Genomic DNA, 27,655 nt, shown 5'->3' with positions numbered 1-27,655 from the left:
CGAGGCCTCTTCTCCGCCGCTACGTCGCGGGGAGAAGCGTCCGTCACGCGGGGGGCGCGACGCCGCTTGGTGGCAGCCCTTCCCTTCTTCCGCGCATCCCGTCTTTGTACCCCACTCCACACCTCCCGCACCTCCCTCCTACGTCCCGCGGCTCTTCTCTGCGGCCTCCCACCTGGCCCCTGCTTCTCTGCCTCTCACCGCACGTCCGCACAGCGCCTCCCTTGTCCTCTCCCGCGGCGCCTGACCCCTCAGTTGAACCCCCTCCCAACCCCCACGCCCGTGCGCGCCTACCCGCTGGGCGCGCACCCTCCGTGACGCCCGCGCGCCTCGCGGCCCCTGCCCGGGAGGGAGCGCCGCGGTAGTGGGGCCGGGCGTGGGGAGGCACCGTCCCGGGACCTTAGGCCGCCCGTCCTCCCGGAGGCGGTACACTAGAGGGAGGGTTTCGAAGTGAGAGTCGATCTTCTCCGCAGAGACCCCGGACTTGGGGCGCTGGAACCCGGTTCCAGAAACCCGGTTCGTTACAGGCCCTCGTGCGTGTTTGGGGGGCTGTTGGTTTCGCCATCTCTTGTGTAAAGCTGAGGCGCGACTGTGGAGATGGCATAGGTTCGACGGTACTATCTCCTGCGACTTACAGAGGCTGCTTTAGTTTAGGGACCCTCAACGCAACGCCCACAGACAGCTCCAGACCCTTGACCTCAACCCTTCCCGCAGACCCTTTTCCTGCACAGAGTCTGCTGCTTCTCTAAACAGAGACTTCTGCCTCCGGCCTCTGGACCACGGTGTCAGCTGTTGTTTGCAGGGTATCACATTACTATATAAAGTATTTGGTAACATTTTTGCCTCTTTTGCTAGAGTCTAAGCCTTATGAAGCCACAGGCTTTGCTTAGGTCCCCACTGTATCTTTGATGCCTCGAACACTGCGTGGTGAGGTGGGGGAAAAATGGCAGGCCACATAAAGGAAAAATAGAGACACATATAAGAGTTTCTATTTAGTCAGAAAACTGCTGACCAATTAAAATGGTACTAAGTAAAATGGTACTCAGTAAAGTTATACTAAGAAAAGAGTCTTCCCACCCCCTTCCTGCTAACAAGTTAAAGATACTTGGAGAAATTGCTGCTCTTTTACATCGTGTTGCTGGTAGCATTGTGAATTCATAGTCTTTTCTGTAGTTTACTTGATAATACACAGCAAGACAGAATTTGCCACTCTCCTTTGACCTCCGTAAGGTAAGGCCTCAGGACATGCTTGAAGAAAATAATCTGGAAGGAAAAAAAAAAATAGTATATTCGTGAAGTTGTGCCAGCCAGTATTATTGATAATAGTAAAAATTAGAGATTACTGAGTAGTCTACAATAGAGATATAGTTAAGTAAATAATATAGACGTTATGAGCAGGAAGTTGAAGTAAATATGAAAAAATGGAAATACAATAAGATGGAAATATTTGCGATTACTTTTTTAATGGTTCCTTTAATGTCAAAATGATATTGTTTTTAAAATTAGTAAACATTGAAAAAAAATCCACACAATAGTACTTCTCTCATGAGACTATTTCCTAGAGCTCTTACCAGCAGGCTAGAAAAAAATTAATTGGCTTCTTGATTTCTATGTTCCAGGAGCTCCTATGCAATCCCGTCTTGTTTGTCATTGTGCTCTTTAGCCTTATGGGCATGATTTTCAGAATTACTCATGCATATAAATTAATCTTGGCTCTTTGATTCTCTTAAAGAAGGAAGTATTCTTTGAAAGCCTGGTTTATATTAAGATTAAGAGCTGTACTTTCTGTACAGCCTTGTTTCCAATCTTAGTTTTATTGTTCTAAGAAGCATTTGTCTTTGTCTTGTTTCCACTTGTTTCTTTAATCATATTTAAGGAGTATTCATAAGGAGTACTTTACCCCCTTGAAAATTAAAGCCTGACACTCCTAAGCTATTCCCAATCCATATGTCTGCAAAATTGAGAGATTCATCAACACTCCTTCCACAAACTTTAGAAGAGCCCAACAGCATTCTGGTAGTGAAGATGGAAGAAGAGGAGGCCTGTAATCTGGACTCCAGCCTTAACTGGAGAAGCTGCTACAGCCCAGAGACTTTCCGCCAACGCTTCAGGCAGTTTGGCTACCAGGAGGCACCTGGGCCCCGGGAGGCTCTGAACCAACTCCGGAAGCTTTGCTGTCAGTGGCTGAGGCCAGAGGTATACACCAAGAAGCAGATCCTGGAGCTGCTGGTGCTGGAGCAGTTCTTGGCCATCCTGCCAGAAGAGCTGCAGGCCTGGCTACAAGAACACCAGCCAGAGAACGGAGAGGAAGCTGTGACTATGCTGGAGGAGCTAGAGAAAGAGCTTGATGGGCCTACTGAACAGGTAAGAAGGCGTCTGAGGGGATGAAAGACCAGGCTGAGTCAGGACCTCTGGAGCATCATTGGGGATAGAGCTCTCAGATTGTACTCGCACTTGCCACAACTGGATGTATAGCTGGGTGAATGCACTCCTAGCTGTGCTAAAAAACAGAATGTTGCTCTTTTATTTTCTTCCCTTTTTCTGTGCCCCAAGATATTTTCTGCATAGCTTCTTCTCTTTTACTTTATCCTGAAGTCCCAACCTGATTCCTTTCTTCAGCCTCCAATATCTTGTTTCCCAGGTCTTTGGACGAAACGAGGACATGCCTACAGAGAAGCTAGCACCTTGGGAAATCACGCAGGAGTCATCAAGCACCCGGCTCAAACCTGAGAAGAAGCAGCTGCAGTGTTCCTCACGAGAGCTTCACTCCTCCAGACAAAATGGTGAGGGGCAGGATTTAGTTCATGGTCTGGGGCAAAGATGGCCCCTCAGCCCACTGCATACATCTCAGCTGCCTTCTGCAAGAGGTCTCAAATATCCTTGCCTCCTCTTCATTGAAAACTTCCACCATTCTGTCATGCTAATGAACATTCTCAGTATTTTATTATTGTTTCTTTCTCATAGAGTCTTATAAAGTCTGCAGATTTTTAAAAATTTTGACATCATCAGGATTTTCAAACCTTTTTAAAGCAGCACAACCCTTTTCTCAAATGAAATTTTATGTGGAGTTTCAATTTATAAAACATGAAAATGTAGCTACTCTGAAGTAGTCTCAGCCCACAAGAGCTCCAACTTGGCTTTGTTCCCACCTCTTATCTTCAAGATCCCCTGAGGCCCTTCTGAGGGACCCTAAGGTCACAGTCTAAAGACCACTGGTCTACATCATCATTTTCTGTGTAACTTCCTGTTCAGTACTGGTGGGATCTAGTATCAGAATCGCTCTATTGCTGCTGAGATGACTTTGCTCTCTTGCAATGCTTTGAATATGTTTCTCTACTCCCTCTCATTCTAAACTGGCCTCTGTTGCTCTTTGCATCACTTTTTACAAAAGCGTTCCAAAATGGCTCGCATAGCAATCTGTTCTATTGCACATACTACTTACTACTACTACTACTACTACTACTATTGCTACTACTATTACTAAGTGCTATGAGAACAAAGCAGAACAAGGGGGATACATGAAATGGAGACAAGGTCTTATTAAATAGGGTGGTGGAGAAGGCCTCTTTAATGAAGTGACATTTGAGCAGACCCTCCATCTAGGTCATCATCCTGGATAAAATGAGATCCTGATTTGAAAAGGAAAACCTTATTTGGGGAAATCTCCTCCTCTCCCCCATCACTGGTTCTATATTTTAGGGATGGCTGATCAGCGAAGCAGGTTCATTTCTTCTAGGGGATTTTGATAAGGAATAATAATTTCTCTTTTAGGCCCTTTCTTTTCTTCCAGATTTTTTCTCAGCCTCTTATATCTTTTTACTCTACTCAGCATTCTACCTTTTGCATAGAGTTTTTCATCTTTCTGATTGACTGCCTCCTCAGACTATAAACATTTCTCTATGTTCTTATAATCTTTTCAGTGTTTTCTGCTTTATTCTCTTCATCTTCCACATTGTGATGCTGTTTTACAAACAAACTAGCTAATAAATTATCCATATATATTTCGTTTGGATTATTTTCCTTTCTTTCTGAACAGAGAACCGGTGACATTTGCTTTTCTATGTATTATTTCAGATAAAGACACCAGAACTATAAATATGAAATCAGCTTCCAAGCAAAAGACTTCTTCAGACACAGAACTGCATTACAATGTTTCTAACATTGTTCACATGAATACTTCCCAGGGTTTTACATCTAGAGGAACCTGTGAACAAGGTGGCAGGTTTGAAAGAAGACATAGAAATCCTTCTCAAAAAAAACAACACAAATGTGATGAATGTGGCAAAACCTTTAGTCAGAGCTCAGCCCTTATCCTACATCAGCGAATCCATAGTGGAGAGAAACCTTATGCCTGTGACGTGTGTGCAAAGGCTTTTAGCCGAAGTGCGGTCCTGATTCAGCATCGAAGGATCCACACTGGGGAAAAACCCTACAAATGTCATGAGTGTGGGAAAGCCTTTAGTCAGAGCTCAAATCTTTTCAGACATAGAAAAAGTCACACTAGAGGGAAAAGTCCCATTGGTATTGTGAGGGAATCAAAGCATTTACTCAGAACTTTTCCAACAGAGGAAGAAAACACAAAGCACAAACACCTTCTTAGTATAGATCAGTGGTTTTGATGGACACCAGTTTCCTTTCAGATGTTATAAAAGCCACTGGAGAGAATATGGACTGTCTTATGTGAGCGTTCTTTGCTTTTCTGCTTATCAATACATTTGTCAGTGTTTGAGATTCTAAAGCTCAATTCAGATTTCCATCTTTAGGTAGCTCTTGAAAAGACATTCTCAGACATGTTCTGCTATTTCCATTATGAACACAAATAATAAAATAGTCCAATTGGCCCTTGAACAACACAGATTTGAACTGCACAGGTCCACTTATATGTGGATGTTTTTCAACATATAGTAGGCCCTCTGTATACCTGGGTTTTACATTTGCAGATTTAACCAGCTGCAGGTTGAAAGCAGTATTTTTGATTTGCAGATGTGGAGAATCACCTATATGTGTTGTTCTGTGCCATTGTATATAAGGGACTTGACCATCTGTGGATTTGGGTTATCTGCAGGGGTTGGGAGTGTTCCTGGAACCAATCCCCTTCAGATACTGAGAGATGACTGTATATTCCTTTTTAGACAAGTACATTTTCCCTGTTAAGAAGAAATGTGTGAGTTACTCAGTATAAAAATGGATATTCTCTTCCATTATATACCTTGAGTATTAGAGTTGTCAGACTAAAGAAGATTAAGCACTCAAAAAAAAAAAAAATTCCCCACTTGGTTTTCTGTTATCAGATTCAAAATATGAGAATAGGATTGAAGAGACCCAAGAGAATATGTACCTTAAGACATAGACTGAAATGTCAAGGGTCATTGTTCAGAGGCAGGTGAGTAAAGGAACTTAATCTCTTATGAAAAGTCACATGAGCCTACACATTACTCCTGTATAGGAAAAATAAAACCTCCTTTACAATGTGATTTGGAAATAACTCAGTGAAGACATTAAGGTTACATCAGTGGCCTAAGCATGAGGAATGCTCTAATAATAAACAGGGCTGTCTATGAGTGCTTATATAAGGTTAATAACTATCTTAATAAAAAGGAGATGAAGAAAAGACTGTGCAAACAAGACTGATGAAACAAATGTTGGCAAGTACAGCATGTAACAGAGAAGCGTACCATAGCTTAGATGGAAAGGGAAACCCTTAACCGCTGATGACTACCCTTCAGGGTTCTTCCTGGCCCCTTTTCTGGCATAACTCAGCTGTGAACATGTTTCGGGCATCACAAGACAGTCTTTTATGGGCCTTATACATTCTTAATAAGATTAGTTTTTTGACAAAGCTGTCAAGAAGTAAGACCCTAGGTTTTGATGCTCTTGTACTAAAGAGGAAATCGCTAAAGTCAATTTAGAGTCCACCAAAGTTTTTTCCATATTAATTCAGTCAGATCCCCTGCTTAAATATAAAATGACTGATTTGTATGTTATTAAAATTCTGACAATGTACAACATAATGTTTCCTTTTCCAGGGATTCTTGGTAAGACTGTATATATTATAAGAATACATGTGTTATTGTGTGTTTCCCATGGTGCCACAGTTACCCAACATGGAGACAGACACAGAAGTGAAAGTCCTTGGAAGGAGAAAAGAAGAAGGAGCTTATTGTGAACTTTGTCTGAGTGGGTTCCTCATGAAGTGTAAACATTTCATTATCAGAAAACCTAACCATATCTAGTGTTTAGAGTAACTCCAAAAAAAATGGAGGATTACTGTGCTCTGCTTAGTTAGTATGTTGATAAATGTAAGAGTAGGGAAAGTAAATGTAAATTTTAGCTATAGAATTTTCTGATGGTGATTATATGTTATAGTTCTATGAAATATGAATATATATTGGGTTTTGTATATTTTCTGTTACTAAAATTGTAAAAGTCCTTATTTAGGGTTCATTCTCTGTAGCTAAAGTGAGGAATAAGCCATCTATTAAAGCAGCAGATGCTTCAGAGTTATATGTATTGTGAATTACTGCTTGGTCTTGGAAAGACAGTTTCTTAGGTACTACGTGAATAAAATTATAGAATCTAAATCAAGTATTCTGATGGAATTGTCTGTCTTCACTTGGTGCTGCCATCAACTTTGTAAGATTTCATTCTCTTCATTGTGAATAATCTGCATTTCTTTACCAGAAAGTGATATGAATCATATTATCTAAATACATGATGAACATTTAAAGGGTGTTGCTGTGTACTTTGAGTTATCTTGCACTTAACATAGGTCTTCTAATGTAGAAGATGCTAGTTTATCTAAACAATTACTATGACTTGAGCTGACCTTGATAAAAAGTAACATATAACTACCACTATTAGATTGTTTAATTTCCACAGATAATAAATTCTCCAAAATGAAATTGGTATTCTTTTTAATGAATTTCACTTCATCTGGGCCTTTAATATTATATTGATAATCTAATGTTCCTTCTTTGCCTCACTCCCATTCTCTTTGAAACATGTATGTCACTGTCCTATATCAGGAATGCTTGTGGATGCAAAATCCACCTTTTATGGCTTAAGCAAATAAGACTTTGCGACCAGAAATCTGGAGGCCAAGTTGCCACTGACTCTCAATCAGCAACTGAACAGTGACTGGCCTAGCTGGTGAATCTGCCCTTCTTTTGGCTTTTCCCTCATGCTTATTTTCTCAGATATGCAAGACAGCTGCACCCATCTCCAGGGATGATGACATCTGTGGTCAAGTCAGAGAGAAAGGAAGAATGGCACAAGTATCGCTGTCTTCTTTATTAGGAAAAGTAAAAGCTTTCCAAGAAACATCAGCAAAATTCTGCTTATGTTTCCTTGTTGCATATCTGGTAAAGCAAGCATTTCCCACTTCTAGAAGAAAAGCATCAGGGTAGAAGGAGATTGGGAACAACATTGGATCAGCCAACAGTGTTTGCCATGCTCCTTGGCCACCTAACTCATCACAGGCAGATGATTATGATTTTGCCTCCTGCATTAGGGAAAAAGAGATTACAACTCTAACTATCTTTTAACAGCAAACCGTCCAACTTATCCACATCTCACCTGTAATTTCTTCTCCATACTTTCAGAATGCAAGAAGGGTTGCTCCTCTCTGGTATACCCTTCAGGCAATGCTATGACAGTAGCACAGCAATGACAGAGGTCATAGGGAAGAAACTTAAACTCTTAGGGAGGGGAACACTTTGCTCTGATCCCCATTGCTTTTATTCTCTCTGTGTCCTCTCCTTGGACCATATACAGGATAGTTGAGAGAAGTAAACAGCAGAGCAAGGAAACTAAAACCCCAGCTTTCTAGCTAGTAGACTAGTAAGGGGGGGGCCTCATGGGGCCAGAAAGTGTTGGGTTTATTGCAAAAAGGAAGGTAATCAAGTGCGATCCCCAAAAGTTGTATATGAACTACTCTGCTTATCTCTAAACTGTGCATGTGTGGATCTGACTCTGAATGGCAGACAATAGGCATTAGAAGTGAGCTGGAGTAGACTGCCACCCAGGATCCAGAGTGGCCACTGGGCAGCATATGCAAAGGACATATTCAAATTGTACTAAAAGTATTTGAAAACTAAACTGACATGGAACTGTATGTAGTCTTCCAAATGCAGATCAGAATTTGTGGCCTAACCCTAACTGGGACAGTTGCCTGATAAAACAAACAAACCAATCTTCTTTTTAGGGTTTAGATGATACCCAGAATCTGATAACATTCAAAATGTGTAGGATACAATGCAAAATTACTAGTCATAGGAAGAATCTGGAGTATCTCAATTTGCAAGGGCAAAGAAAATCGAACTATACTAATACCTAGATGATAAAGATGTTAGGATTATCAGAAAACAATTGGTATTATAACCATGCTTATGAAGTAAGAGTGAATAAATGGAAAGAGAGAAAACCTCAGATAAGAAATAGGAGACATAAACAAGAACTAAATAAAAATTTTAGAGCAGAAAATTACAACAATCAAAATAAAATATGCACTGTTTGAGTTCAATGGAAGAATGCAGATGACAAAGGAAATGGATCAATAGAAATTATCCTGTTTAAACAGCACAGAGAATAAAATATTGAAAAACAGAAAAAGCACTGTATAAGAAAACTATAACCCAAAATCCTTAATGAACATAGGCATAAAAATCAACAGAATATTACCAAATTGAATCCAGCAATGCATAAAAAGAGTGAAACACCTGCACCAAGTGGGGTTTATCCAGGACTATAAGGTTGGCTCAGTATTCAAAATCAAAGTAACCTACCAGATTCGTAGTTTCAAAAGGAAAAACCACATAGTCATACCAATCGATGCAGTAAAGTATTTGACAAAATTCTAAAGATAATACAAAGTGCTGGTGAATATGTGGAGCATCTGGAACACTTGTATATGGCTGATGGGAATGCAAAATGGTACGGCTACTCTGAAAAACAGTCTGGCAGTTTCCCATGAAAATAAGTTAAGGAGGATTAACTATTGAGACATGCGATAACCTAGATGAATCTCAAAGTCATGCTGAATGAAAAGTTAAAGGCAGTATGCTGAACTAAATGTATGTAAAAAGTATGTAAAAAGTTACATACTTTATGATTTATAGTAATCTGGAAAAGTCAAAACTATTTTGATGGATAACAAATCAGTAGTTGCCATGAGTTAGGGATGTAGGAAAGTTGTGAGTACAACTTGAAGCAATTTTATAGAGTGATGAAACTATTATGTATCATGATCTTGGTAGTAGTTTCACAAATCAATATATGTGTTAAAACTCATAGAGTACACGCCAAAAAAAGAGTCAATTTTACTGTATATTACCTTTTTAAAGGAAAACTCCACAAAATAGAGAACAAATAATAGAGCAAATAAACAAAGCAAAAAGTTTATTCTCTGCAAGGTTAATGAAATTGATAAACTTTAAGCAAATTTGATAAGAAAAAAAAAACAGACAATCAGAAACTATTAATTTCAGAAATGAAAGAGGGGATATCACTACTGATCCTACCAACATTAAAAGGGTATTAAGGAAATATTATGAATAACTTTATGCCAACCAGTTTGACAATGTACGTGAATTAGATATATTTCTTGAAAGACACAAACTACTTCCTCTTACATCTCATTGGCCAGAACTAAATCACACAGCCATTCCTAGCTACCAAGAAGGAAGAGTGATTATCTGCCAAAGGGAAACGTAATGGTCATGGATAGCTTGGTTCAATTACAACTTAACAACCTATTTATTGCTGGGCACAGTTTTACCCCCCTCCCACCTCCACCCCTGCAAATTCGAAACATCAGGAGCACATAAGAAGTAAGGGCAGTGCTTTATATAGGAAGCTAACAACGCTTACCACAGTTAGGCTTTTAGTAACTTGCAATCAAAATTCTCCTGCTGCAGTGCATTTATCAGCTAAAATGAAATCTTTAACAGTGTACTTAAAGTGCCCAGGGGAGGGGAGTGACTGAGAGCGCCAAAATAATCCTTAGAGAAAAGCCTGGAAAAGATAATTCTTGGATGAAATCTGATCACTCCAAATCTGAAGGTCTGATCTCTTCCAAAGTAAAAACTTCTCTTCCTCTGCCTCAGGTTGCCTCCCATTATCCCCAGCATTCTATCTCATTTAGGTGCTCCTGCTGGTACTCTATTCTTCTCTACTATAGCATTTCTCCACTGCCTTGTAAATGCTTATTTCCTGTCTATCTATGTCCTTGATGAGACGGTGATGCTAAAAGAAGGAATCATAACTTCATTTTAGTCACCTTTAGTTCCCTGGAACCTATGGATTATCTGTTTTTGTTTGTTTAATTTTTTCCCATTAATGAATGAGATACTTTTAAAGCAAGGTTAAAAATTTTGCCTGGTAAAGAAACAATGAGTCCTTTTTAGATTTAGAAAGATTATTCCTTACACAGACAGTGAAAGCAAGAGTAGCCCAAAGTACCAACTCCTCATGAGCTTTTGTCTCACACACCGAAAGGATGACACCCAAACAAAAGAAGCCAGATGACTGCAACATGAGTTGTGGAACACCTTGGTCCCGAGGGACTGATGTTATGCTGCATCTAAGCCTTTTTATAGTCTGCAGCTGTACTGTAGGGGGCGGTGAAACAGAAAGCCTTACCACGTCCCAGGAAACAATGAGAAACTGTCTCATGACAACCTTCTCAGGAGGCAAGTAACTGAGTGGCAAATGGCCTTATAGCAACTCCTTATAAGCCCCTCATGCTCTCATGTTTAGGAAGGGTCACAAGATGTTCTGCCAAGGCTCAGATCAGCTGCAGTTCAAGCCTTGCCTATGTTATCTATATAGATAATAGCATGAAGCTATTTCCTACACTCAGGTTGCCCAGAGAAAGAAACAAGATGCTCTATCTTGACTAGATCTTTAAGATGGCAGTAAGTACCACCAGTCATGAAAGAGCCTACATAGTGAGGCTCAGAGCGATGTTTCAAAGTGGGTGTTGGTCTCTGCCCTCATAAGAGTAAATTAGAGAGGAAAAAACCTCATTGTGGTTTCCATTTACTCTGCTAGAAAAAATTAGGAATAGTAAAAAGAAATTCCAGCAGAGGGTTTTGTAAAATTTTGCAACATTTTAAATTTCTTTAAGTATTTTTTTTTAATCTTTTATCTTTTCTAACATTAGATGTAAAAACTCTTAGAGTAAAAGAAAACAAAACAAAAATGCCTTGGGCTAGCATTTAGGGTCACAAAAGAGGGGAAGGTAGGAAGAGCACCCAACCCAGTTAATGGCAGGAGCCAGAGAGAACAGAGAAACCTGGATTTCTGAAGCCTCCTAAATGATGAAAGAAAGAAGAGGATTATAGTTATCAAGGGTCCTAGGGAGAGGAAATTCCAGTCAGAGTATAAAATAGTGCTTTACCATCAACTGTTAGCTAACTTGTTTTCTCATCCACAAATTTATCAGAGGCCCTCTGAGTGCACTTTGCAGAGGACAGTTTCCTGAATGAGACAGAAAGCCAAAGCCTGCAAATTTTACAATGCTTCTGGAAAGCTGGATCTATACTTCTAATATAGACCTTAAACAACAGGGCTCTTTTGTGTGGTTTCTGATACCTGAAATATGACCTAGCAAAAGCAGCAATGTAGCCAGCCCACAATTCATTCATTTATTCAACAGATGTTTGTTGAGTTCTTTAGGTACTGGGCAGTCAGCATCCTAGGACTAGGCAGGGATACCGTGGTAAAGAACAGTCCCTGTCCTTATGAGACTTACGGATCAAAACAAGACAAAACAAAAAACAGGGAAATGAATAAGAGAGATTACTTTTGATAGTGCTACAAAGATTTTCCAGGAGGAAGGCAGTCATTGAGACTGGGAATCCTCAATCATAGTCAGCATAAGCTGAGGACAGACTGGGAGGGTAGGGAACAAACCACAGGGGGCTTCAGGCCAATGTAAGGAATTTTTATGTTATACTTAATGCAGTGGGGATCCATTGAAGGCCTTTAAATAGGGAATGAAATAGTCTGATTTGAGTTATTAGATGAATACTTCAGCTGCTGTTTTGTGGTATAAAATGCCTAGCCTAAAGGCAGATGATGAGCATGCATTCTGCAAATTCAATGTGAGGTCATTGACAAAGCTCTAACCTGTCTCATCTTGTTTCCATAATAGATAATTTGGTCAAAATAAAGCTCTGTAACAGCCAGTGGGAGCCAAAGGTTGGAGTCATGTCTAGGTTTCAAATCCTATTTCCCATTTATTAGTTATGAGCTCTTGGTAAGTTATTTACTTCTGCCTTGGTTATCTCTGCTGTAAAATGGGGATAATAAAAGTTGCTGCATCATAGGATTGTTGTGAAAATTAATGACAATACATGTAAAGCATGATGATGGTACCTGGCACAATGTAGTAAGCATTCATGGATACTAGCTTTTGTTAGGTCAGAGGATTACTATGACGATCTCATGAGAAAATGCATGTGAAAGGATTTGTGAAATCGTAAACACTATCTTAATGGCAGAATTCTTTCTTTTCCTTGTCATTTAACTGGAACAGAGAACGTTGGGCTATCCGAGGAGAAACGAGCAAGGCCAAGACCGGCCTCAAAGCGGTCATTGTCGTAGGGCCGCCCCTCCCCCGTCCCCAGCGCATCTCCATGGCAACGCGGGGCTTCGCCTCTCCCCGCCTCCTGGGCCCGCAGACCGGAAGCAGTCCGCGCCGGGGGCTTCTGGGAAACGGCTTGTGAGCTGTGTTTCTGCGTCTGCCGTGGACAGCGAAGCTGCCGAGGTTCCTGAGACGGAGGTTTGCGCCAGAGTTGGGGAAAGGGCGCGAGAGGGACACTGGGCTTGGGGCTGCGGATCGCTGGCAGGAGCCAGCGAAGAAACCTAGCAGGGACCTTCCTCGGGCCCCCTGGAGGCGCGGGGCATAGGCCGAGGTTTCCGCGCCCAGAAGTTGCGGGTGCTGAGGGGTAGATGAAAGGCCAGTTTGGACTTTCGGCACCCTCGGAGAGTTCTCCATCCCGGCTGTCCTCTGCGACCCCCCGCCTTCCCCCTCCCCCATTAGCCGGTTTTGTTCTATTTCGAGGCCCTGGCGTCTCGCGGAGAGTTCTGGGATTCGTTTCGGGCGGAGGTGGGAGAGGGCGGACCTTGGCGCGGGAGCTGCCGGGACCTGTAGTTGCGAGAGCCGCGGGCGGAAATGCCGTGTCCTCGACGTTGTGGCAAGGTGGCCTTTGGTCATCTGAAATCCGCCGCCGTGAGTGCGGAGAAGAGAATACGGAGGACATCTGCCCGGGGACTGAATTCGTGGTGGCACTCTGCAGGGGTGAGGTGGGGAGAGCGTCTGGAACGAGGCTGCCTACCCAGACGCTCGGGACCACGGGCTTGCCCTCCTGGTACCTCCGTCATGTCTCACAAGCAGGGTGCCAGATAAGAACATAGAAGCAAATGGCTTTATATAGAATACTTGAGCCATTTATAAGCTAGGACCCTGATATATAAGAAGACCAAATCAATTGGCAGAATCCTATTTATAAGGTCATCACACTCCGGAGTACTTAAACTTGTACTTGTACCTGCCTAATAAAGTCTTTTCTGATATCTAGTCTTCATCTTGATAGAGTTACAATAAATGTTTTGAAATTACTGGTTTTCAGATTCTGGGCCCTGAGTAGATAAATTGAGTAGCTGCGTGGCTCATTCCTAATATGTATTATAAACAATGGCACAGGCATGACTGTACAGATACTAAGGAAGGGATCAGAAATAGCATAAGGTTTCCCTGAAGGTAAAAGCTAAGGAAACTTTGATTCATCTAGTCTAAGGACTAGGTTGTGGCCCACTGCAAGAAGTTAAGGTAGTTATGAGAATGTCTTTTCTTAAAAATTTGCCGTCATTGATGCCTGTCATAAATTTAAATGTAGTTATGGTGTGGTGTGTGACCGAATAATACTTGCATTGTATAGCCCGGAGAGGCTAATTTTTTTCAATATTACATTATCTGTTCCTGAGTAAGTGAATAATTTTTTACATATATTTTAAGTCTGAGAAGTTCTTAAACATTTAAAAAATATTTTTTAACTTAAAATAACACATTTTGTCTTAAATTTTTTTCTGAAGTAAATAAGGTCCTTGCTTTTTAGTTGACCTAAGTTTGTCAGGGAACACCAGTCTCGAATTGTGAATAATGTGGTCAGGGGTCAGATGCATTTAGAAAACACGGAGGTGGGCTGGTTTTTACTTGGATTCTTTTGATTACTGAAATAGGGTTTTTTGGTTTTGTAAGTCAGACTTTAAAGGGCCAGGGAGTAAATATCAGGACTTTTCAGGCCATATAGTCTCTGTCGCAACTACTCTGCCATTGTTGCATTAACTATGAACAGATGAAAATTTTTTGTGGACACATTTTAATTTCATTTGGTTTTCACATTCATGATATATTCTTTTCAATCATGGGAAAATGTGAAAACTATTAATACAAGCGTTGTACAAAAATGAGCAGCAGGCCAGATTTGGCCGTGAGCAATTGTTTGCCAACTTCTGGTATAGGTTATTGATTGGAATTTTTAATCCAGCAAAAGAAGAAATATTTTTACTTCCTCTATTAGCATGTGTCCAGATTCTTAGGATATTTGGATGTATATATAAAAATTATTATTATTTTTTTGTGCCTTAGGAGTGCCTGTGAAGAAAAAGAGGTATTTCCCTGAGGTCTGTATCCTGCCTTGTCTTTTCTTGAAGTATTATAAATCAGGATGTCTGCACAGTCAGTGGAAGAAGATTCAATACTTATCATCCCAACTCCAGATGAAGAGGAAAAAATTCTGAGAGTGAAGTTGGAGGAGGATCCTGATGGTGAAGAGGGATCAAGTATCCCTTGGAACCATCTGCCTGATCCAGAGGTTTTCCGGCAGCGATTCAGGCAGTTTGGATACCAGGATTCACCTGGGCCCCGTGAAGCTGTGAGCCGGCTTCGAGAACTTTGCCGTCTATGGCTCAGGCCAGAGACGCACACTAAAGAACAAATCTTGGAGCTGGTAGTGCTGGAGCAGTTTGTTGCCATCCTGCCTAAGGAGCTGCAGACTTGGGTTCGAGAGCATCATCCAGAGAATGGAGAGGAGGCAGTGACAGTGCTGGAGGATTTAGAGAGTGAACTAGATGACCCTGGACAGCCGGTGAGCCTGTTTGTGTCACTTTGCTGGGTCAGATGCACTGACATAGCAAGCAGTAGGCAAAGCTGCTGAATTAACTACCCAACTACAGTATATGTTTTGTATGGTTTCTCTTACGTGCATCTAATTCTAATTCTCATCCAATTTCTTATCAACTGAATCAAATCTTATTATTTTCAGGTTTCTCTCCGTAGAAGAAAACGGGAGGTGCTAGTTGAGGAGATTGTATCTCAAGAAGAAGCTCAGGGATTACCAAGTTCTGAGCTTGATGCTGTGGAAAACCAGCTCAAATGGGCATCCTGGGAGCTCCATTCCCTAAGGCACTGTGGTGAGGACCAGAATTCCCTATGGACTAGAGAGTGAAAGAGAGTGTAGGCCTTTTGTCCCAGATTCTTTGTTTATTCTTTTGTGGTATGTTGGGGGAGGCGGGGGGTGGGGGCGGGAATTATTACCTTCCCCAATTTCTATACACACTGTAGGAGCTTGATTCTTATAACAGTTGTTGACCTCAATTTTTTTTTCCTCAGACATCAACCTTTTCTTCCCTTTTACTTCTTTCTTGAAGACCTACCCATTTGAGGCTGGCATTTGCCTTACTGAGCCAGCATCAACCTGTAGAACAGGTCCTTCTGTTTTGCATGCAATATTGCTTATTTGTTATCTGTTCCACGCCCTTGTAGTCTCTTGCCTAAGGTTATTGGTATAGTAAGCTTACCTGAAGCCTTTTCAAATCTATTCTTTTTATTTATCATTGAATTCTTTCTAAATTTTTAGCTATGTTCGTTTTTTCAACATTTAGAGTCATTTTTTTTTTTTTTTCCAGAGAAGGTTCTTTTGTAGAAATGATATTTGGGTAAAGCTCTTCACCTTTTCTAAGCATTTATGCAAAAATGGGCTCCTTAGCTATAATAAGCTTTAAATATAGGAAAGTTAAATAGCACATAATTCTAATAATTCACTTAGACTGATTTTTCCCAATATATTGGCAGTTAATGCCACATGCTTATTTGTATACTTTGATACAACCCAGTATATTCCTAAAACTACTAGATTTCTCTTTCATATTTATGTGAACTGAAATGAAATTTCGTTTGAGACTGCTTTGGGGCAGTCAGAGGTCATGCTGGAGTGTCATTGAATGAGGTCTGAGCAGGTTTCCTTCCCATCTGGTGAACCAGAACTCCTGAGATGCGGCTGAAGTCTGCTGAGAAGCTGCAGTTTTACATGTTTCATAGGACATTCTCCTGTGCAATAAAGTTTGAGCACCACTATCCTTGGTTTTATGAGGTGGCATTTTCTTGGGTAGAAAACTTCTCCCCAGCCTGAATTTTAGAATGCTTTTCACCTGTTTTTAAATACCTCATTTCAGCAGTCTAGTCTCTATCACACTCAATAACTCACTTATTTCTGTACTATTTGTCTTCACTTAATCTTTACACTAACTTCTTTGTTCTTCAAGTCTCTAGACCTCACTACTCTCTTCCAGCCCTTCGGTCTCTTTTTGTCAGCTTTCATTCCTGACTTTATCCGTTTCTTAATCATTTATTTTCTACCCGTTCACTATTTACCACTTTCTGACTGCTGCTCACCCTGTAGAAACTGTCTTAACTCTTCAAGGCGTGAAATTTCAGAAAAGTCTTAAATGAATCTTGCTTGCAGAGGGATAATGGTACCTTGTGTTGGTAATTCAGGCTTTCCTTTCACTAGACAAATCTAACCGAGGCTTAGAAATAACTCTGCTAGGTACCATGACAAGAAAGTGGTGTCCTGAGTTAACACAGGATGCTCCCAGTTTATCTTAAGCCCTTTCTTGTCAAGACTCCTCCAGTGTTCTGCTTTTAGTCTGATCTTGGCTGTGATCTGCCTTGTCTTGCTCATTTCAGAAATAGTTACTTTCTGACTGCTTATTTTTTACACCATTGTATTTTGATGTAATTTCTCCCTTTTTCAAAGCAAAAAAAAAAAAAAAAAAAATGATTTCCTAATGACCAGCCTTATTTTTCTTCTTATAAAAGTTTCATCCAGATCTAGCTTCATCGTCCTTACTGTCTCCCTAACAGTCTTAAAATTTACCATCTTTCTGTTCTTTATTTTCTGATTACCATTTATAACCCATTCGCCTACATTTCTACTTTTATTCAGGTATAACTGTTTTATCCCTCATTATGTTATCATGCCATTACCTCATTAGCCTCATGATCAGTCATTTCATTTGTTTCTCTTTTGAAAGTTGACAGCCTTAACACCAGTTTTCAGAGTGCTGTTTATAGATGGATGCAAGCTATTTACTTTTAGTTCATTAAATAATTTTTTTTTCTTCAGCTTCCTTTCTCCCAGAATAGGAAACAAATGTTATTCACATTCTCTGTTTGTTCCAGATGATGATGCTAGGACTGAAAATGGAGCGCTAGCTCCAAAGCAGGAGATTCCTTCAGCAGTAGAATCTCATGAAGTTCCTGGCACTCTCAATATAGGTGTTCCTCAGATTTTTAAATATGGAGAAGCCTGTTTCCCTAAGGGCAGGTTTGAAAGAAAGAGAAATCCTTCCCGAAAGAAACAGCATATTTGTGATGAATGTGGAAAACACTTCAGTCAGGGCTCAGCCCTTATTCTTCATCAAAGAATCCATAGTGGAGAGAAACCGTACGGATGTGTTGAATGTGGGAAGGCATTCAGTAGAAGTTCTATCCTTGTGCAACACCAGAGAGTCCATACTGGAGAAAAACCTTACAAATGTCTTGAATGTGGAAAAGCTTTTAGCCAGAATTCTGGGCTTATTAATCATCAGAGAATCCATACTGGAGAGAAACCTTATGAATGCGTTCAGTGTGGGAAATCCTATAGTCAAAGCTCAAATCTTTTTAGACATCAGCGACGACACAATGCAGAAAAACTTCTGAATGTTGTGAAAGTTTAAGAAATTTAAAAAAGAAGTCAACACTCAGGTCTTTTTCTTCAGAAATGAAGACAAAATTAAACACATGGAATGATACATAATAATTTTATTTCCCTATAGACTGTTAGAAAATCCACTGGGAAATGTAGGATATCATCACCCACCATTATTATTTTATCTTGAAAGAAATGGTGTCATACCTGCCTAGAAACTGAAATTTTGAACTTAATTCAGGTGTTAATGCCTAAATCTTCCATGTGATGTTTATATTCTTAACTATTTTTTCCAAATAATGATCTAATTCTTTGTCCCTTTCTTAAAAGTTTCTTTTTTAGATGGATACATTGTTCTTTGTTGATGGTTGAAATGTTACATTCCCTTCTACATTAAAAGGCAACCTTGGAATTATAAAGTCTGAAAACTGAAACAATCTTTTCCAAATTTACTCTTTTGTTTCCTTCTACCCAATTCGGATATGCATTTCAGAAAATAGAAGATGAAGGATGACTAAAAGCTTCAAAGTAAAATTAGAAGTGATAGTGATGAAACAAAATGTGAATGGGACACCTAGATCGGAGAAGATAACAAAAATACCTTGATCTAAGAATTGAAGTGTATCAAGAATTTAAACGTAATTATCTGCCTGCAGGAAAACTCAAAAATGGCACATCCTGTCTGTAATTCGGAGGCATCCCGCTAAATGGAAATAATGTTCTCCCATGTATCATTAGAAAGTGAACAGTCTAAACAATGATCGTAAACTATGAATAGAAATAACACTAGAAGAGAAATTGCAGTGAATGGCAGTGTTGAAGGGCAAATGTAAAAGAGTAATGGTCTGTCTTGGCTTTTAGAAAACAAAAAAGACTTGAAGATCCAATTCATTATTATTTTGCCTTCATTTTTATTAAGGACAGAAAATCCCCTGACAGGCAACAAGTAATCAGGTTTGCTGTTTTATTCCTTTGGTAAAAAGGTTTGAACACCAAGCTAACCAAGCAGCCACACATTCATTTATTAAAACATTTTCTACCGATAAGACACTGTGCTAGGTACTGTAACCCTACCATAAGTAGGTAGGTATTTCTTCCACTGTAAATTATTGAGGGTTTGGTACAAAGCTGCTTCATGTGAGTTAGCCTCTTTCTCCCTGTCCTAAGCAGTCCTAGGGGAGGTCACCTCTGAAATTCCCAGAGCCATAGTTATCTTACCAGGGTGTTGTATTTGGGGGAAGGAAAGACTCAGCTCAAAGAGCTAGCCATCTCTCCAGGATTCTTCAGAGGTGAGTCCAAAATACTCGCTATCACAGTGTGGAGGTTTGTGGGTTTTCTTAAAATACTAATCAATCTCTAGTTGCATTGAGGTTGTACTTACATGTTAATTTGAATGGATTGATCTATTTAAAAAAATAACTAGGTTATTAAACAACTAGTTTATTAACAGGATTGAATTATTTTTTTTAATTTTAAGTCTTAACACATTTCTAAAAATGTATGAAAGTAATACATTGTAGTAGTAGGATTATATACTCCTTGGCTGAGAATCCCAAGTACTGTGGTTCTACTGTTTAGTGGAAAACTCTGGAATTTAAAATAGAATATGAGAAAAGGCTTTTTTTTTTTTTTTTTTTTTTTTATATAGTGGGTACCATTGTGTGAAAAACAACCCATGCGAATAAAAATATTTCATAGTTCCAGAGATTTTGGTTACATCTGGTGCTTGGAACAAATTTTAAAAATGGAAAGTGAGATTTGCATGAGCCTTTTAAAAAGCATAATAATAAATGCAAGGCCAGCTGTTGGAGAAGTGAGGCAGAATGGAGCCTGTTTATAGATTTTTGATAATTATAAGAAATGTGCTTTATAGATTAAGATTTATTGAAGTATAAATATGTAGTAATGATATAATGTATTTTAAGTTATACAAGAAAGTGTAGGGACTTCTGTTTGGGTCTTTTCTCTGTGGCTGAGAGGAAATAAGTCAATCTCCAATAAAGGCGTAAACTCCTCCACTCTAAGATAAAATGATCTTGAGTTGATTTATTTATTTATAACTGGCTTTCCAAGTAGGCTTTGAGGTGGCATATTTGGAATTCTAGGATGACAGTTATTAGAGTAGGTAAGAAGGGATCAAGCTCTCAGTGGCTGAAATTTCATGCTTTTTTAGATTTTATGTCTTTCCTATATACAAAGTAGCTTCCATGTAGTAAATTCGTCATAAATGCCAAAGATGTTTGGTATAATGTGAGAGCTTAGAAAAGTAATATTAGAGTTGGCAAATATGTGTGTATCTCTCCAACTCTGAAACCTGTTTAGAAAGAATTCTGAAGCTAAGGCAAGGCTCTATGGGGAAAATGTCTGCATCCAAAAAAACTGGGTGATGATACCCAGGTGTAAAGGAAGTAGTGGTCTCTGATTAGGCTAAGTCCCCAGTAGACAAATCGATTTAAAATAGCTAGTGCTTTATGATTTCATCTATACATTCATTTATATCTACACAGATAATAGCAGTTCTGGGGACCCAGCCTCTGATCAAGTGGCTTTTGCCAAACGTTGTCATCTCGTTGGTTAGCATACAAGTAGTCAGTGTTAATGGCATGCAGACTGCTGATACCGGTCAAATAGCCAGCGAGCATTTGCTGCTTACTGCTAGATTTTCTGTTTTCCTTGAGGTAAAATTCCCTACGTTGACGCGCAGTTGGCACTTGATCATTAAGTACTATGTCTATCACATTTAAGTAAGTCGAGGGGAGGGTTATACGTATAGAAATAATCTGCATGCCAGGCATTGGATTAGACTATACATATCTCATTTAGATTTGTTTGTAGACTAGAAAAAATTCAAAGATTGTGTAATTTGCATGTGACCAAGTAGAGCTAAAGCTCAGATCTAGTTCTGTGAACTCCAGGACATATGTTCCTCCACAGTGCCATGATTAATGGCTGTTAAACCTTGATTTTAGGTTTTATCTTATGGTTAACAAATATGAAAGCTATTAAATATGCTTGATCGAATTTTCTTTAGTACAGAAATGTAAAATGAAAACAGACATTCCTTCTCATAGTCTTACTCAATTAGTCATTCTTCCAGACCTAGGCATATACAGATTTATGCAAAAATGTGTTAATAGCTGACACTTTTGGTTGCTGTATGCAGGCATGGTTTGAAGTTCTTTGCCATGAGTTAACTCTTAATCCTGGCATATACAGATTTATGCAAAAATGTGTTAATAGCTGACACTTTTGGTTGCTGTATGCAGGCATGGTTTGAAGTTCTTTATCATGAGTTAACTCTTAATCCTCACAGCAACCATATGAGGTAGATACATGTCCCCATTTTACATGTACTGCACTGAATCTTGCCACCCCTCTACTTTGATACAGACATTGTTTTTCATGGCTACATACTACTACATTGCATGAATATACTCTTAATTTATTTAACAAACCCCTTATTGGATAATTTGGTTCTTTCCAGTTTTTAATTGTAGATAAACGTATAGTTAACATCTTTGTACATATATTTTGATGCCTGTGTTGGTATTTTTGCAGGATAAATAGAAATGGACATTTTGGGTCAGAGAATGTGCACATTTAACATTCAACATTTAAAGAAATGCCACCCAAAAGGTTGTCCCAATTTTCAGCTCCATCAATAGTAAAAGTGCCTATTTGCCTACACTCCCACCAGGCCTGAATCTTTAGATATTTTTGCCAATCTAATAGGTAATATTTATTAATAATAGGTAATGATTATTAATAAGGAGGAACATCTCTTCATACTTTTATCGGCCATTTGCATTTCCTGTTGTGAAGTGCATTTACTCATTTTTCTTTTTTTAATTATGAAGTATAAACGCCTATCAGCTCACTGTACAAAACTTAAATAGTACACAGGTATAAGAGCAAAGAGACCCTTTTCTCCAGCACCTCTCTCTACTCACATTCCACTGTCCATAGTTTAGTTATACATCTATCTAGTCCCTATCCATGCATTTCCATATGATTATACATAAACATAAAAGCTATTTTTTCAAAAATAGGATCATATGTATGAATTGTTCTGCAGCTTGCCTTTTTTTTATGTCTCAAATACTTATTCTTAAGTCTTTAAATTTATTTAATGGTTGAATAGGATTCAATACTATGAAAATACCATTATTGAACTACTCCCTTATTTTGTCTCTTGCTATTACATTGTCAAAGTCAGTCTTTTTCCATATATCTTTGTGCATTTGTGTGACTAGGATGGAGTTGTATAAGGTGGATTTTTGTATCAAAGGGTATGTTCTCTGATAGACCCACTTTAGCCTTCCAAAAGGCTTTCATACCTTTATATTTTTACCACCTGTATGAAAAATGCTCATTTCCCCCATATAGCCTTACCTACAATTGATGGTTTTTATGTGATGGGCAAAAAAAAAAAAAGAAAGAAAAAGAGAAAAAGAATCCTTAATTGCATTTCCCTGATTAATGGTGTGGTTGAGGTTACTTTCATGTTTATTGGCCATTTATAGTTTTACTATGGATTGTTTGTTCATATCTTTTGCCTGTTTTCCTATTGGGTCATGTGTGGATATATGTTTCTGTTTGTTCAACATCTCTTTCCCCATTTTTTGGTAACAGAACCCTTATTTATTGTGGGGAACCCATTCCCTGTGGCTTAGGTGAGTACATGACCAGGTCTGGCCTTCCTGAGTCCTGCAGCTCGTTAGCCACAGTGATTAAAGAATGGGCATGTAACTCAAGCCAGGCTAAAGAGAGCCCTCAACAGAACTTCTGGAACTATTGGAAAGAAGGCTCTACGGATATCCCACAAACTAACGGCAATGTAAGCATGAAGTTGTACCATGTGGAGAGTCTGAGGAGAAACTCAGAGGCTAGCAGAAAGGAAAGAGAACTAAGTTGTGATGTCATTTTTCTGGAGGCCCTAGATCCAGCTGTGCCTAAAGCCTGCCCTACCTCCGGACTTTAAAGTTTTGTGAGCCAATAAAGTCCCTTTCTTGTTTAAGATAATTGAATTGGGTTTCTGTCCTGATTAAAATAGGTTATTTGTATTTTCTTATTGATTTGTAGAAAACCTTTGTAATATTAAATTCCAGACTTATACTTTATGCACTATATAGGTTAATAAAATTAGCATGGCCTTCCATTGGCCTCTGTCAACCTCTGCCATTTGTTACTGCACTCTATACTGCACACATAATACTTTACAATCCAACAATAACTGATCATTGGTGTTGGGAATGTCTGTGGATGAAAAGCTTTTCACACAGCCTTTGGCATCTCTCTCCTATCTTCCTTCCTTAACCTGAGACTGACACGAGATGGCACTGCTAAGTCTGTGCTGCACTCACCAACCATCGTCTTGGGGCATTCCCCTCAAACAACTCCTGTATGTGACCTTTGGAGCCCTTAGCCATGACCTGCATTCTCTTTCCATGGTGAGTTCTCAGGGTCCCTCATTTTACTCTCGCCTGTGGAATGAGCCCAAGACCATTCTGGGGTTTACATCTGTTGCCTTCTGTGTGTGGAAACTACACGTGGTGGAAAAACATTATTGTATGTCATATGAGTGGTAAAGAGAACATAAGTCAGGAGAGAAGGGATACGAAACATCAAGGAAGACAGGCATTGCAATTTTGATAGTCCAGGGAAGGTTTCACTGCATGAAATTTGATGAAAGATAACGAGTGTAAAGAAGCAAGCTGAGACCAGAGGAAAGATGTTCTAGGCATGTGAACAGCAAGTACAAAGGACTTGATGTGAGACCAACGCCTGATCCCAAAATAGCAAAAAGGCCAGTGTGGCTGGAACAGAATGAATGTGGAGGGAAGTAGTGGATGAAGCCAGAGAGGTTAAATGGGGTGAGGGTGGAAGGCAGAGCCAAATACTGTAAGCCATTGGTAGGACTATGACTTTGAGATAGGAAAGAGTGTGATACATACAGCGTCCAGCTATATTTCTTTGAATTCTTAAAGCAATTTTTTAATGTATTTTCCTTTTGAAGGTAACAGGAGAAACTAGAAAAGTGAACTTTTAGATTAATAAAATTAGTGAACTTCTAGCCAGACTGATAAGGAAAAAAAGAAAAGATAAACATCAGGAATGAGAGGTGTGACATTGCACGATACAATTTTTTCTTGACAAAGAGTTCAAGTTTGCCAGCCTCTATACAGCTGATTTGAATATTCGTTTATTAGACATATTCCTTGAGCCATCAGCAGTAGTTTATGTAATTGACAATTTGGCTTCAAGAACAACACTCCCTTGTGGGATGCTTCTCAGTCTTGATGCTGGTATTTCCTCATCTTTCTGGACGTTTATATATTAAACTGCTTGAGAGGTCAGTGTTCAGATCTCTTCTATTTTCTACCTATATTCACTTCTAGGTGATCTCTTCTGGTCTCATGTCTTTACGATCTCCAATTCCAAAATCTATGTCTCAGCCTAGATTTCTTTGAACTACAGGCTCATCAACGTCTTTGCCTACCAGAGATCTCTACTTTGATGCCTGCTTTAGTCTGGGTTCCTAAGAAACATCCTAAAATAAAACATTATTGCTAAAACTTTATTGGGGTGACGGAATCCCAGAAGAGGATGACTGAGGATAAAAAGGAGTTGAGGTGGAAGGAGAGAGAACAAATACAAATAGTTGTGACTGAGCCACCTACAGCTTCTTAAGTACAGCTGTTTGCTTAGTCTCACTGACCATCTTTAGAGTGCAAATGGTCTGAATTATCTCACCTTCACCTCACTATGGGGTAGGTGAAGGGAGAAGACTTCGGACTCTCCACCTCCTTCTGGTCAGTTTCCTCCACATAGCATCAGCTCCTCCACACTTCTATGTGTCACCGTGCAACCTCTCCAGCAGCAACCACTGGGAAAGTCAGGCTCGAAGACGACACAACTACCCAGGAGTGGGAGTCAGTTGCTCCCTCTACCCACAGCCTTGTGGGCCTGCAACCTTAGGGGTAGGCAGTGCAGGCCCTCTTCTTAGAGGGTCATCATTATCATAGAGCAGAAACCCTGGCCCTGTAAACAGGAGGCTTGTAAACTGGGCTCGACATAATCCCTAGATGAGCATCTTAAACCTAACGTCCCAAAACAAACTTAATTTCTCCTTAAACATGTTCTTAGAGTCTTCCTCATCTTAGAAAGTAGCAATTTTCTTTCCAGTTGCTCAGGCCAATAACCTCCCTGCCTTCTTGATTTCCTTACTTCACTCAGTTCTCAACACAGCAACCAGATCATATAAATCAGACTGTGTCACTTCTCTGTTCAAAATCCTCTTCCTATTAAGTCCATTTAAATGTCAAAGGGCATTGTGTCTGCAACTTAATTCAGAAAAAGTGGCATATATATGTCAAATATATATAAGTAGGTCGCCAGGTATCTGGCCAAAAATGTCAACAGTGCTGAGGTTGAGAAACCTTAGGTTAAAGTAGTATTTGCCAGGTTTATCCACTGTAATTATTTTTTTCCATTTCCATATGCTATTTCTTGGGAGTGAGTCAACAGGTCCAGCCTCCTCTAGGGATTGAAAGTTGGGATTAAGCGTCACATCCTGAAGGATAAACGTACACATAATAGTTGGAATCCTTCCATAAGGAAGATGTGTCAGTTCTCCCATATTTCTATCAGCATGGACTCATGTACATTTGTTCTTGGTAGCTCTTTCAGGTTGACTTTTATGTTTCTTTGACACACCATGCATTGTTTTTGTTTTTGAGCTTCTACTTTCTGGTACTATAAGATACTTCAGACTCTTGTATTTTCCCTGCCCTATCCTTAAGATCAGTCATTTCTCAAAGGAGCCCCGGTTCCTTTTATTTGTAGAATGGTATTTACAAACCACAATCTGAATATGCTCGTTAATACTGAAGTGTCATTACTTCTAGGTATTCTCAGAGAACACAGGTAATAGATGTACATATACTAACCCACTTATACACGTTCTATATTTACTTCTCTGCGCGCGCATGCGCATATTGATGTCTATGACTAATGAACACTGGATATTACACATGAAGTTATAGTGTTGTCATCTTCTAGGGAGGTTTCACCTAACTGGCAGCTGGATTAGGAGCAGAAAGTTCACTAAAAAGTTGACTTGAGTTGAGATTGTTTCAGACTTTTTTTAAGACTTGGTGCACACAGGTTTCACTCTCACTTCTAGGGTATTGCCTCAATATTTACACTGAGATTGTGGGATATTAACAAGAGAACCTTCTTCTTGGCATGCTCTGTACTCAAAATTTTACTCCCTATCATAGTGAGTTTGCTGAGGATTCCACTTAACCTTCCAGTGTCTTTCGGCTGGGTATCCTGGCCTTTGGTCCTACCAGTTAAAGACTCAGCAAGTGCTTGGGGAAATCGACTGACATAAAATGTCAGGCCTAATACTCTGCATTTTTCTTCCTTTTTTACTCAGTATACTTCATTATTGTGTGAATTTTTACAGTAAGTAGTATTACTTATAAGTAATTTCTTAGACCTAGTGAGCAACTGGATTTAGAAAACGGGGAGAATGAGGAGTGTAGGATAGCCATGTTATTTTATCTGGATAGCAAGGTGTTTAATAGTGTAATCTGTCAAGATAGGGAATTTAGGAAGAAGACATCATGGTTGTGTGTGTTAATGTCCATGAATTGAGTTTACTTGTAGGACACTTCTATCATGTGTAGTAAGCAGTTGGCTCTTAAAATTTATTCTGAGAGATGGCTGAATTTCAAATTTAAGTTTAATTATCCTATTTTTCTTTTTCACTTTTCAGGTCCCCAAAGAACAGACAATACTTGATTGTACGCTTTTCTCCCTACTCGCTTTTCAACCTATCATCATTTCAATGCTTTCAAACTCCTCTACTTCTGGACCTCATGATTTTATTTCCAGACTTACAGTTTTCCTTTCTGCTGTATCTTTCCTCCTTTTAATCTTAGACTCTTAAAGCAGGGCAATGATCATGCCATTCCCTGGTTCAAAAACTCTCATGGCTTTCCATTAGCTTGAGAGTAAATGCATAAATGTATCTTCTCTAACTATACCTAGTACTTTTGTTTTATAGATGACACTAAACCCCAGAAAGTTTAAGTGCTGCTTGTTTACTATCATGCTCCTTAACATCTACTTCATTTTTATTTCCACCTTATTCTTAATTTAAGCACACATTTCAGTCATTATTTTCATGACACTTAAACTTAAGGGCAGGAAACTTTTTCCCCCCTTCAATAATACTTAGTACAGTACCTGACACTGAATTATTTATTGAATAAATTAATAACTTAAGCAACACACTCCACATTATTTCTTATACTCCCTTGCTTCTGTCCTTTGTTGACTCTTCATTCCTTCCCTGTTTTTATGCCTCTACCCATCCTTCAAAACTCAAATCTCAGGAGCTCTAAGATTTCTCTTTTCTTTCCTATCAGAATTAAACCATACCTCTGAGCTCTTATAAGGATCTTGTCTACCTTTATGATTACATTGAGCTATATGTTTTCTGTATGCATTGTTCTTTATCACTATACAATACATACTTTATGAGGACAACATATATTCATCATGTACACTACAAAACATAAAAAAAAAATGGCCTTGTACATAGTAACAAT

General features: G+C 39.3%; 2 protein-coding genes across 7 annotated transcripts in view; both read left to right on the top strand.

Moving 5' to 3' along the window:
- Positions 1 to 6,899, top strand: part of LOC107515298 (zinc finger protein 396) — a 51,286-nt gene extending 44,387 nt beyond the window's left edge. Inside the window, exons 1-4 of one of the 5 annotated variants that reach the window (XM_036229963.1) lie at positions 4 to 800; positions 1,874 to 2,361; positions 2,639 to 2,780; positions 4,072 to 6,899. In XM_036229963.1, coding sequence (XP_036085856.1) covers positions 1,945 to 2,361; positions 2,639 to 2,780; positions 4,072 to 4,616 — 1,104 coding nt within the window. In that variant the 5' untranslated portion in view covers positions 4 to 800; positions 1,874 to 1,944 and the 3' untranslated portion in view covers positions 4,617 to 6,899. Of the gene's footprint in view, positions 1 to 3; positions 2,362 to 2,638; positions 2,781 to 4,071 lie in introns of those variants that run through there. The other 4 variants (XM_036229962.1, XM_016153982.2, XM_016153975.2 and 1 more) reach the window with 4 other exon arrangements.
- Positions 6,900 to 12,685: 5,786 nt separating this feature from the next.
- On the top strand, positions 12,686 to 23,207 carry ZNF24 (zinc finger protein 24). 2 transcript variants are annotated; one of them, XM_016153971.2, is made up of 4 exons: positions 12,686 to 12,781; positions 14,651 to 15,149; positions 15,327 to 15,474; positions 17,525 to 23,207. In XM_016153971.2, the coding sequence occupies exons 2-4, from the start codon at positions 14,730 to 14,732 to the stop codon at positions 18,061 to 18,063; spliced, it is 1,107 nt and encodes a 368-aa protein (XP_016009457.1). In that variant the 5' UTR covers positions 12,686 to 12,781; positions 14,651 to 14,729; the 3' UTR covers positions 18,064 to 23,207. The 2 variants fall into 2 exon arrangements, with proteins under 2 accessions (XP_016009457.1, XP_016009460.1); XM_016153974.2 differs by having other exon boundaries at positions 12,691 to 12,781; positions 18,366 to 23,207.
- Positions 23,208 to 27,655: the final 4,448 nt, after the last annotated feature.

Source organism: Rousettus aegyptiacus, unplaced genomic scaffold (assembly GCF_014176215.1).
Source record: "Rousettus aegyptiacus isolate mRouAeg1 unplaced genomic scaffold, mRouAeg1.p scaffold_m13_p_12, whole genome shotgun sequence".
NCBI lineage: Eukaryota > Metazoa > Chordata > Mammalia > Chiroptera > Pteropodidae > Rousettus > Rousettus aegyptiacus.
The sequence above is the reverse complement of the archived record's forward strand: the minus strand, read 5'-3'. Positions and strand labels throughout refer to the sequence as shown.